The sequence below is a fragment of the Protopterus annectens genome, chromosome 9.part0, assembly GCF_019279795.1.
Source record: "Protopterus annectens isolate FY-2018-M chromosome 9.part0, PAN1.0, whole genome shotgun sequence".
NCBI lineage: Eukaryota > Metazoa > Chordata > Ceratodontiformes > Protopteridae > Protopterus > Protopterus annectens.
Genome location: NC_056743.1, coordinates 1810939571 through 1810952425, shown reverse-complemented (window position 1 = coordinate 1810952425; position 12855 = coordinate 1810939571). Strand labels below are relative to the sequence as shown.

The following is a 12855-nucleotide window of genomic DNA, read 5'->3' as shown; positions in this document are numbered from 1 at the left end:
TGGTTGTTTGGAAAGGGTTGGATTCTATAAGTATTCTAGAAGTAGCAACTTGGTTTTCTGTACACACTTTTACAAAGCATTACAAGCTTCATTTCCTACTTTTCTAGGTCTAGATCAGGTTTTGCTAGGATCAGTTTCAGGGGACTCTTGGACCATTCCCCTTCCACCTCCCAAATGTTATAAGCTAGGGTAATCTACCCATATTTTACGTTTACTTTTTAAATATGTTGTTTTTCCAAGGTGTGTATTTATATACATATGTATATTTAACTCCTAGCTATATTCGCTCAGGGATAAGCCCCCCCCCCTCTGTTGGCAGGAAACCTATGAAGGGGTTGGAGCTCAAATTTGTGTTTTTAGGCAGCTCAGCTCAAGCTACTTAGTGGTTTAAGCACGTGGAAAGTGCCCTGAAGCTTTGGAAACTGACCAGTTGTTATATTCCTAGGGGTCTATTTTACATAATCGAAATGTACTTACACCAAAAATGCCATTCATCGAACTTGCTGTTGTGGGATGTTTGCCCCTCTCCCCCCTCCAATTATATATACTAGCTCCGGGATCACACTACAGTGAGGAAAGGGCAAATTTTCCGATCTTCACTGTACCGCGATCTCGCTATGCACGGCTTGATAAATGGCATTTTCGATGTAAGTGCCACTGGATTAAATTACCTTTTGATAATGTAATATAGACCCTATCCTTGGCAGGCTATAACCCATAGAGATATGGCTACTGCAGCAGTGTTCATGTGAACATCTACTGTTATAGTACGTTTACTTGCACAGCTGTACTTTTTATCATAGTTACCTCTGCTGCCTCTCCCCCATAGCCCTCCTTATCAGGAAGCTATCTGCTCAGCTGACTTGCTTTGAATGTCCTCATTTGAAATGGAATGCCTTCTGTCGTCTCCCTTCATTTCACTCAGGTTATTGACTCGGTCCTTTGGTTCTTTACCACCTTTCAGGCTCTCCTGCTGCTTATTGTATATGTTTTACTTCTATATAGTCTAGCTACCTCAGAATCCAGCATGACATCAAAATTGCCTTTAGTAAATTCATAGTCTAACCCTTTAACAGCTTTCTTGCATTCCTCAAAAAATATCACAAAAATTGTATATTATCAGCTTTCTTTGGAAATATAGATATGTCCCACTTGTCAGACTTTTTGCCCACATATTTATATCCCAAATTAACCACCTCCCTTACCTGGTCATAAACTCCACTATTTTTTTTTTTACATTTTCCATTTCTTTTACACTGCCCCTTTGCAAACTTCTCTCACAGTTAGCCTCACAAATGTGTATATTCTCACTGCCAGTTTATATTCTCCTTTTTCCGAAATTTTAACTCTTCTGTCTCTTCCTTCTTAGAATCCTGGAAATATTTCCCCTTTTAAATGAATTTAAAATCCTTCCTATGTTCTGTGACAGAGCCCTTAATTTAACTTTTTTACCTTTATCCTCTTCCCAATGTCCTCAGTTTCCCCCAGATTTACGTGCAGGCTGGAAGAATAGCTGGCCCTTGGGTACTGCTGACACTTGTTTCTAGTCCTTGACTCCATGCTGAGTACCTTAGTTTGATCTTCTTGACATTAGACTCACTCGCTTGTCTCTTCTCATTACTTACTGCCATCTACTGTCCTATAAAACTCACCTTTTCCATCCACATCCACATAGTATTTTCTGTTCTCTCCCTACCCTGTATATCTATTTTATATTCTTCTGCATCCTTAGCCATCTCCCACCCACTAGCCAAGAAATGATTCCGCGGGTAAGTTTAACCCTGCTGATTGTCTAATATCTTGAATTATTTATTTAACTTAAGCCTGTGCTACGGCTGATTCCTTACATTATTTTTCACTTCCTTTCCCTTACAGTCTTCAAACATACATCACCCTGAGTGTCCCTTCCTTACTACATCGAGATTTGTGTGCTTTTTATCATCTTTCTCCCTTTGCCATTCCATGTCCCCTCCCATGTTTATCATTCCAGCAAAACTGCTTTTTCCCTGATTCTCTGCAGTCTTTATACTTGCGACTGACTGACTTTTAAATATTTGTAGAACATTAGTGCTAAATATAAACTCCTGATTATAAACTAACAGAAAAAAAATCAACATATTAGGAAGAAAATGATAACTGTCCTAATCAAAGTATTTCATTCTTATATCACAAGAGCCAAATATGACATAGTATCATCCCAAAGTTATGCACAAATCCATTAAGCTTGTGGCTGTATTTATTCTTTTACTGTCCTACAACCACAGGAGGACTCTTGTTTTGATTATTAACCTTACTGACATTTACATCTGTATTGTTGAGACTTTTTCCTGAAAAAAAAAACACTTTAAGTAACAGACTGTATTCTGTCTTTTTACCATACCTGTCTTAAACCTTGGCTTTCCTATCAGACAGCAAAGCCCTTAATAAAAGAGCTTTTTTATGGGTCTGGCATCATTTTCACTATTTCAAAATTTGCTTTATGAGTTCTCGACAATTGTGGGTGCTCTTTACAGGGCTTTTATAATTTATCAGGTGTCTAGGTGCTGGAACATATAAATCAAAATATTGTACTCTGTATTTCTTGATATCCTCTAGTTAAAGAAGAAAAAAGGATGAAAAAAAGAAGAGCATTTATGTAGGGCTGTGGTTAATCAGCCTTGATATAATACCTTCATGGAGGTGATAAGGCTTTCTTATCCTCAACGTTACAGAAGTTACTGGATTCGCCATTTCATTGCAGGTCATATCCTTCAGTGGAGAACCTGACAACACTAAGAAACTATCCTCATTGTTACTATTATAAGCTGTGGGAGACTCATATTATGTCTTTTGTTTTTACTTATACAGTAGAGAGGCAATTATCCGAACACTGATTATCAAAAACATCAATTAACCGAATGCAGCCTTCAAACGTTTTCGGGTAGGAAAACCCTCAAAGTCTGAATATGTAAAGGTTATACATATTCACTTGTGCATGTTTTTTGAGCTTGTGTATGCAAAATATTCTTTATTGTCCACTGGAATTGCTGAATGGTTGAAAAGTGTATCCCCTGTGTGTAGGAAAAACAGGATTTTAGAATTTTTTTTATCCGGTTCAATGTATGTTTGATTATCTGAACAGTTTGATTATCCAAACTACCCTAGGACCCAGTTAGTTCAGATAATTGACTCTCTACTGAACCCTACTTTTTCATTTCCTTTTATTTTTGTATCAGATGATAAAGTCTCTGTTGCTTCTGTGTCACTTGAGGCTTAATGGTGCAGAATATGCCAAATATTATGGGAAGCCACACCCACTTATATTTATCTGTTTATGCCAAGGATTATTGGAAGGCCACTCACTTAACATATTTACCTCATAATCTTTTCTAGTTATTTGGAGACATGACCAGCAACAGTAAAGGAAATGTCTTTTGTAAGTCCTTTGTCTCTGAAACATTGATTGGTTGCCAAAATGCATTAGTGTAGTCAGTCTTCCCACCAAAAGCTGAAGAAACTCCATTAACCTTGTTAATCACAGAAATAAGTTTAAAGATATAACATCTTTTTTTTTCCTAACTGTTCTGTCTTTTTTCTACTCTTATACAGGCTTTGACTCCCTGTTCTTTCTCCAGGCAGTTTCCCACTCTTTTCTCTTCCCCAAACTATTTTATTTATTTTACATTTGTTTACCAGGAAAGTCAGACTGGACATATGTCCTTTTTCAGTGGAGGCCCGGGAGAAAAGCTCCATATTGAAACATACATAAATACAATATATAACTAGAATATATAGGCACAGAAGTTAAAATACTATCTAGATGCAATTTGGACAAGCAGTTATACATACAGATTAGTTAAAGAATATCACACTTTAGCTAATACACAGTAATTCTTAACCTGATCAATAGAATCAGAAAATTAACAATAAGTAGAGATACATTGTATCATTAAATCTTTCTGTATATAACAATAAGTAGAGAGACATTGTATCATTAAACCTTTCTGTATATAACAATAAGTAGAGAGGCATTGTGTCATTAAACCTTTCTGTATATAACAATAAGTAGAGCGACATTGTGTCATTAAACCTTTCTGTATATAACAATAAGTAGAGAGACATTGTATCATTAAACCTTTCTGTATATAACAATAAGTAGAGAGACATTGTATCATTAAACCTTTCTGTATATAACAATAAGTAGAGACATTGTGTCATTAAACCTTTCTGTATATAACAATAAGTAGAGATACATTGTATCATTAAACCTTTCTGTATATAACAATAAATAGAGAGACATTGTATCATTAAACCTTTCTGTATATAACAATAAGTAGAGAGACATTGTATCATTAAACCTTTCTGTATATAACAGTAAGTAGAGAGACATTGTATCATTAAACCTTTCTGTATATAACAATAAGTAGAGATACATTGTATCATTAAACCTTTCTGTATTTAACAATAAGTAGAGAGACATTGTATCATTAAACCTTTCTGTATATAACAATAAGTAGAGATACATTGTATCATTAAACCTTTCTGTATTTAACAATAAGTAGAGATACATTGTATCATTAAACCTTTCTGTATATAACAATAAATAGAGAGACATTGTATCATTAAACCTTTCTGTATATAACAATAAGTAGAGAGACATTGTATCATTAAACCTTTCTGTATATAACAGTAAGTAGAGAGACATTGTATCATTAAACCTTTCTGTATATAACAATAAGTAGAGATACATTGTATCATTAAACCTTTCTGTATTTAACAATAAGTAGAGAGACATTGTATCATTAAACCTTTCTGTATATAACAATAAGTAGAGATACATTGTATCATTAAACCTTTCTGTATTTAACAATAAGTAGAGAGACATTGTATCATTAAACCTTTCTGTATATAACAATAAGTAGAGAGACATTCTGTCATTAAACCTTTCTGTATATAACAATAAGTAGAGATACATTGTATCATTAAACCTTTCTGTATAAGAAAATAGAGAGACCAATATGACAATTACACAAACTCTGAACACAGTTTATTTAGAAATTGAATTGTCAAGTCTTAGTATGCCATCACCTCTACAATGTTATAGTACTATGGAGTGCTAGTTTGCAGAGACATAGGCAACAGAATAGACAGAGGGGATGGATTTTGCTGAAAGAGATCAATGATGTTGTTTAATGTAGGACAAGAAATCCCTTCATTTAGCTCAGCTAATTGTGAAAGGAATAATATCAATGTCTAAAGTGTTAATCATGCCTTTGTATTTGGCATTGTTCAAGCCAGTTGTTTTGTGCAATGCCCCTTTGAGTTGTATCTCACTAAGCATATCAAACAATTAGAAAGACCCCACAGGTTCCAAACCAAAAAGATCATATGCCTAAAATCCCTGCGCTATCAAGAGAGGCTGGAAGCTCTAGCCCTTCTTTCAGTGTCCTACAGACTTTTGAGGAGATCTTTGTGTCACTTACCACATCATTAGAGACTCATTAGGGACCCAATTTACCTGAACCTCCTGTTTCTCTACAAGTCCAATATCTTCACCAATACTAATACCAGTGACCAAAATCTTTGCACACACATATGTAAACCATGGTGGAGGGACAGGTTTATAACCCAGTCCCTTCCAAACTTCTGGAATTCATTTTCACTGCATGTTAAGCAGTGCAACTCACTATCTTCCTTTAAAGATAACTAGATGACTGAATGGGTATCCAGAAATTTACTCTGGGATTGACTGATATGGCCTTCCTGGAGAAAGGAGGTGTGGCGTGAGGGCGGGTACTGGCAAGGCGTGAATGGGTGTGAGATTCAGTGGAATATCTATGAATCTGTAACTTTAGTAGTAGATTATAGAAGTGCATGTGTGCAATTCAGAAAAAAACAAGCATTACAGGGGTAGTTAGAAGTAAGGTTAGCAGCAACAGTCTCTCTCTCTCTCTGTATGTATATATATATATATATATATATATATATATATATACTGTACTTCATTTTTTAAGGAGTGTTATCACAGTATTATAACTTAGGTAGAACTCAAAGCAATGTAAAATGTAGAGAAATGGGTGTAGGACATAAGATCGACAACGAAGAACATCGACACCGACTTCACCGACTTAAAACGACGCTGCAATGACCGACAAGACGAAACGCGGATATCTAACAGGTAAGTGGAGCGACGGTGAGGGACTTAGGGTTGGGAGTGGGTAAGGAAAGTATGCGATAGCGAGGAGTTGAGGGTTAGCTAATTAAGTGAGTTAGGGTTAGGAGGGGTAAGGAAAGTGTGCGATAGCGAGGAGTTGAGGGTTAGGGGAGGATTAAGTGAGTTAGGGTTAGGAGCGGGTAAGGTACGTGCGATAGTGAGGGACCTTAGGTTAGGTTAGGGTTGGGGTTAGTGCATAGATAGTTGTGTGTAAGGTGTAGTGTAGGTATTAGGTTGTTGGTGTGCCTGTGTGGTGTAGGTTTGACCAGCTTATCTGTTAGATATCCGCGTGCCTTGTCGGTCTTTTCAGCCGGCGCTGTCGGGTGAAGTCGGTGTCGATGTTCTTAGTTGTCGATCTTCTGTCCTAGAACCAGAGAAATACATAGTGCATCTCATAGTTATCACAAAATATCTTGCAGTATTATCTCCTAGTCCATCTCTTGTACTTTAATATACATCATGTTATATTGATATTACAGATACAATATGTTACACTGATGTTATATTTGTGATACTTTTGAGCTTTTCTCCACAGTCCTCCACTAAAAATGGGTCAGACTTTGCTAGTAATCGAATGTCAATAAATAAACATAATTTTCTAAAGTTATATATATATGTCATAAGAATGTATATTTCTGAAGAAGGGATCAACAAAGGCAATTGTTCTCTTGGAGTGAACTTGTATTAGTTTGATCAAAATGCTACCATTTTTTAACAAGAAGCAATGCAATGCTAAAGAAATAAGAAAAAATAAAGAAAAATATATATAAATAAAAAAATAAAGAAGATAGACACCCTTCATAAGGCATGCCCATAATAACCTGCTCACTAGTCTAGAGAACATCAAAGGCAGATGGAAGCAGTATTTCCAGCAGCTTCTGAGTGAAGAAAACCCCACAGAAGCTGTACTGGCCCAGAAACAGCCTTTGATGAAAGGAGAAGATGAGCCCACCCTAGAAGAAGTAAGAACAGCACTAAGGAAAGCAGCAGGCTCAGATGAGGTCACAGCAGATATGATAAAAATGTTGGGTGAGATAGGGGAGAAATGGCTCCTGAGGGTACTAATAGCAGTGTGGAGAGAAAGGCGTATCCCAGATGACTGATGAATAAGCATACTTGTGCCAGTGTACAAGAACAAAGGGTGCATCCACAACTGTGGGCAGTACAGAGGCATCAAACTCCTATCACATTGCATGAAAGTTCTGGAGAGGGTGATTGATAAATGGATACGCAGAGTAGTAGAATGTAAGGTGGGAGATGAGGAGTTTGGATTCAGATCAGGATGCAGCACAGTTGACCCAATGTTTGCATTGAGACAGATACTTGAGAAGAAGCTAGAGATGAGGAGAGAGTCCAATTGGGCATTCCTAGACTTGGCGAAAGCATATGACAAGGTCCCAAGAAAGCTGATCTGGGCAGTACCGCGGTGGTTTGAAGTCCTAGAAACATTGGTAGAATTAGTGCAGGCTATGTGCAAGGACCCAATGACTCAAGTACGAACAGTGTTCGGCCTCACAGAGGGGTTCCCAATGGGAGTAGGTGTACATCAGGGTTCAGCTCTGAGCCCACTGCTGTTCATACTGGTGATGGACTGCATTAGCCAATAGGTTGGAGGGGACAGATCAACAAAGCTGCTATATGCAGATGATGTGGCAGTACAGGCAGGATCTGAGCTAGAACTTCAGCAAAGGATAGAAGAATGGAATGCAAATCTGAAGGCACATGGGATGAAACTAAGCACAGATAAAATGGTGGTAATGACAGCAAACTGGGGAATTCAGAAGAAGCTGAGAATAGACATAGAAGGGAAGATAGTGGAACAGGTAAACAGCTTTAAGTATCTGGGAAAGTTAGTTGAGGTGAAAGGTAGTCTGAATGAAGAGGTCAAAGCTAGAATCAGAGGGGCTGCAGCCAACTGACGTAGAGTATCAGGTATAGTCTATCACAGAAGAATTTCAAAGAAGCTGAAAAGTAAGGTGCACAAGACAGTGGTGCGACCAGTACTACCGTATGGTACAGAAACCTGGGCAGTAAAGGCAGAACAGTTGAAGAAGCTAGATGTGATGGAAATGAAGTGCCTGAGAAAGGTGGTAGGATGCACACTGTTGGACAGATGAAGAAATGAGGACATAAGAGCAGAAGCCAAAGTAGCTCCAATTGCAGAAAAGATCAAAAAGAACAGACTACGGTGGTTTGGGCACATGTGTAGAAAAACAGAAGACAATCTGGTGAGGGAGCTTTGGGACAGACAAGAAGAAGGTAAGAGGAAGTGAGGATGTCCAGCAAAGAGGTGGATGGATTGTGTGAAAGAAGATCTGCCACATTCAGGCATGAGTGTTGAAGAAGGCAGGAGTGTGGCACTGAGTCAAGAGAGTTGGCAACAGTTAATTCTATGCCCTGACCTCATGTAGAAAAATGGGGAAAAAGGGGGCTGATGATGATGATGAAGCAATCCAATGAGGGGCCATTGAGACATGGTTTGTTTAGTAAACTGGAATCTTTCTTTCATCTAAGTGAAAAACAACTTAAATTCTTCCTGGAATCTACTCTCTGTTAAAATAGTGACTTAGTTGACTATATCTAAAAATATATCAGACTTGCTCCCATTTTTTTCTCTTATGAGCATAGAAAGCTAGATGTCAAACTTGGTGCAGAGGAAAGGCAGGATCATGTACAGCTATAAGTGGTTACATACATCTATTTCATATTATGACAATAAGACTGATGCCGTACGTGGATTTACTCAATGAAATCTATAGTTGTTGGATCCTTCTAATTGACATGACAGCTTCCTAACATTTAAATGTGTAATTGGTGGTCAAACGGCAGATAAGTGAACAAATACAGTCAAAGTTCAACTAAGCAGCCTTTAAAAATATTGATAATGGTACATTGAAAGTAAATTCTGAGAAAATGGCATGGTGGCCCCAGAGAGTCTGTACCTATGCAGGTTAAGAAAGACTTGTGCAACCCTTTGTTGTTGGGCTGCTTGTTAATGTAGTAGAAGTAGTAGCAGAGCAGTGATCCAGTGTTACAGGTTAGAATCCTGCCAATCCCTGTAATTTCTTTTTCATTATTGCTGGTATGTGGCGATATGGACCCACTCATTAAAATTATTGCAGTGCTGTAACAAGAACTTTGACTTTGAGCTAGACTTAATGCTTGAGAGAGAGAGATGAGTATTTATTTCCTTATTTACTTAGGGGACAGGTATTAACACATTATTTATTTATTTATTTATTTATTTATTTATTTATTTATTAATAGTTTTAGTTATTGTTGCTTGTATGACAGGATGCTTATTTCTTTGCATATCATTCCATTTCCTTGATGTTCTGTTGAAGAATTCTTACATGGTCGCTTTCTAAAATGTTCAACCACAGTTGCGCACTTTTCTGCCATTGGACCTTGTTGTATGTGTCAGAAGTTAGGTTAATCTTAGAAAATATTGACTGTAATATGTTTTTGCATGTAACTTTTCAGTAAAAACTGGGGCTGCAAGTTTGTTCAACACAGATGGAAAATGCATGAACTTTTTATGCATGTACTCTTCATATGAAAATACTTTAGCAATTTTATTCATTTTTTTATACTAGGTTATGCACAGCAGTTGACTTACATAAAAGTCGATAAATCATTCAGGCCATACAGAGGCAGTCAAAGCGGCACCTGGTAATGTTTCTTTCAAATAATTATGCTATTATATTCAGAAACTACTTAATGTTCTTTAACTATTATGTGCATGGTATCTAGTAATTACAAAACCAGGAAAAAAGACATGCTTATTAAACAATTTTAAGCATTGTAAAGACTGAGACTCACACTTGGTATTAACAGCCGATAGTACTGGCCATTACAGAACAACAGCAGAAGGTAAACAGCTTAAAAAATTGTTAGAGACTTCACTCTGTAACATTTTTAAACAAAAGGTGTGGCATAGCAAAGTGCCTAACAGCTTGTAAAGCTCTTTGGAGGGACATTTCATTTCTGACTTTTATCTGCAAGTATTTATGAGTGTAAGTTCTTGTTGAAGGGCCTGTGCACCAGAAGAAGACTTAACAATGGCTCCCAGTTTCTAGTCATCAGCAAACTTAATTTCAGGTCTTTAATAAATCATCACTTTCATGTGCCTGAAGTACTACCAGTTGCTAGACGTTTATTACTCAATTGCAGGATATAATCTAGTATGTGAAACTGAGTTAAATACTTAGCGCACTAAAAATAAGCTCAAATTGAAAGTGAAATACAACAACATTTGGTAGACAATGACCCCCACAGCTATAACATCTGATATAACAAAATCAAGATGGTAGTATATGAAGGTGTGTGTGTGTGTGTGTGTGTGTGTGTGTGTGTGTGTGTGTGTGTGTGTGTGTGTGTGTGTGTGTGTGTGTGTGCATTGGGTATATACTACAGGGATGTTTCTTTTTCTCCCATGTTGCAGAGGGGGAAATGCATGGAGAGTGCAGTTAGAACTCATCTGATTATTTTACTGGCTTAATGTACAGAGTAAGCAAAAAAGAAGCTAGCAAGTATAGCTGGTGCAAGGCAACCAAGCTTGTCAGACCAAATGAAAAAAATGCCAGCACCAGTAATGAGCTGAGAGAACTGTAAGAGCTTTATTAAGCTGAAATACTAGACCGGTTTTAGCACATGGCTTTCATCAGTAGATTTATTACTCAGTTGCAGGATATAATCTAGTATGTGAAACTGAGTTAAATACTTAGCACACTAAAAATAAGCTCAAAGTGAAATACAGCAACATTTGGTAGACAATAACCCCCACAGCTATAACATCTGATATAACAAAATCAAGATGGTAGTATATGAAGGTGTGTGTGTGATTTTGTGTGTGTGTGTGTATGTGTGTGTGTGTGTGTGTGTGTGTGTGTGTGTGTGTGTGTGTGTGTGTGTATTGGGTATATACTACAGGGATGTTTCTTTTTCTCCCATGTTGCAGAGGAAGAAATGCATGGAGAGTGCAGTTAGAACTCATCTGATTATTTTACTGGCTTAATGTACAGAGCCCAGGAAATTCAGTAGATATATATAGTATAAAAGTTAACCCTATCAGGAATTATAGTATTATAAGATATTATCCCTTGTGATACGAATCTTCACTTGAACTTCTTTGTTATAATATGGAAGCATTCATGTAAATAGTGTATATATGTTACAGGAATGTTGTTAGAAATTTTGTGTGGGAATTACCTGTGTATTTCTTGCTTAAATGTTTGTATGTATAAGGTGAAAAATAATAAAGAATTATTACTGAAAAAAAAAAAAAAGAGCTCATCTGATTGAAGGTTACTGGCACAGGGCTCAGTTTTGAGCTTTTTTTATTGGTTAAATTGTTTAATTCAATTTGCTCACTATTGTTACATAAGCCCTGCATTTTTGCGGGTTTGAACTTGTTTTAACACAGCTCCACAGAGTTAGGCGACCAGCCACTGTTCTGCTGTATTCATCTGTTTACGAGTAGCACACCTCCATGCACCATCGCGCATTACCACGCAGTAGAGGTAATCACTGCCGGTTATAGATGCAAAAACTAGCTGCCCACGATCCGGCTGAGAAGTCCTTAAATTGTGCTTAGTTGCTTAGAGAGCACCTCAGTTGGGCTTTTGCCCTTTAAACATTCCCAAAACCACCAAATCTACAATAGGCTCATACTATTTAGAGAACCCCCACTAGTATAGATCCTTTATAGAGCACCTCATTAGTATAGACCCATTTAGAGCACCCAGTTATACCACACCCCTTCATTTTCTCTGCCCACTGTGAAAGCAGGATTTAACCTAGCATTATGGATGGTCAGTTTCCCTCCATTTCTGTTGCCAGCCTGATTGACATGGGTATCCTGAGGCAGTGTAGCAACTGCCTCATGTAAACTGACAACCCTCTGCTCCTAAATCACCCAAGTACAATTTACGAAAGATGCATCTACACCAAGAATCTGGAACCCTTCCTCTCTCACGCACAGAACAGTAACAATGAATGGGTTGTCGGCTCACATACTACATCTTCTACGCAAACCATGCAGTCAACACATAAACCATCATACATGGAGGCACTTACCAGAAATCTATGTAAACATCAGAGACCTTCCAAACACAAACATGCTACACCTAATACAGCACCTACAGAACTCAATGCGCATAAAATCACAAGCACCAGTGTCTCACCAAATAAGCCCCTAAGGTAAAGCACATCTAAAGCAAATTTTTTAGTCATAGCTGACTCCATTGTTTAACACACACATGTCCCACTCACCAGACTGGACAAGGAAAAGGCTATGGTCAGCTGTCTATCAGGTGCCAGGATTCATCAGATCATACATGCACTCACGTCTCTCAACAAGAAGTACAGTTACGACTCTGTCATAGTCCATGTTGCTATGAATCACTTGAGATGTATTTCACTGGACTATATAAATAGAGACATGATTGAGCTTTATGAATATGTGTCCCAGGCAGGTATGTCCATAACCTTGAGAAGCATTCTACCGTCACCTAGGATGATACCACAATATAAACAAAAAATGATTGACTTTAACATTTGGCTTAGTTTCTGGGTCATTCTAAGGGGATCCACTTCCTGTCATCCTAGGATGACATGATTGATAGGCCACACTGCTTTCCCGGAGATGGTCTTCACTTGTC

General features: G+C 37.6%; 1 protein-coding gene across 1 annotated transcript in view; it reads left to right on the top strand.

Moving 5' to 3' along the window:
- LOC122812280 (venom factor-like) overlaps nucleotides 1-12855 on the top strand; it is a 2973268-nt gene that overhangs the window by 2402014 nt on the left and 558399 nt on the right. The window contains exon 25 of the mRNA XM_044084681.1: nucleotides 9790-9865. Coding sequence (XP_043940616.1) covers nucleotides 9790-9865 — 76 coding nt within the window. The remainder of the gene's footprint in view (nucleotides 1-9789; nucleotides 9866-12855) is intronic.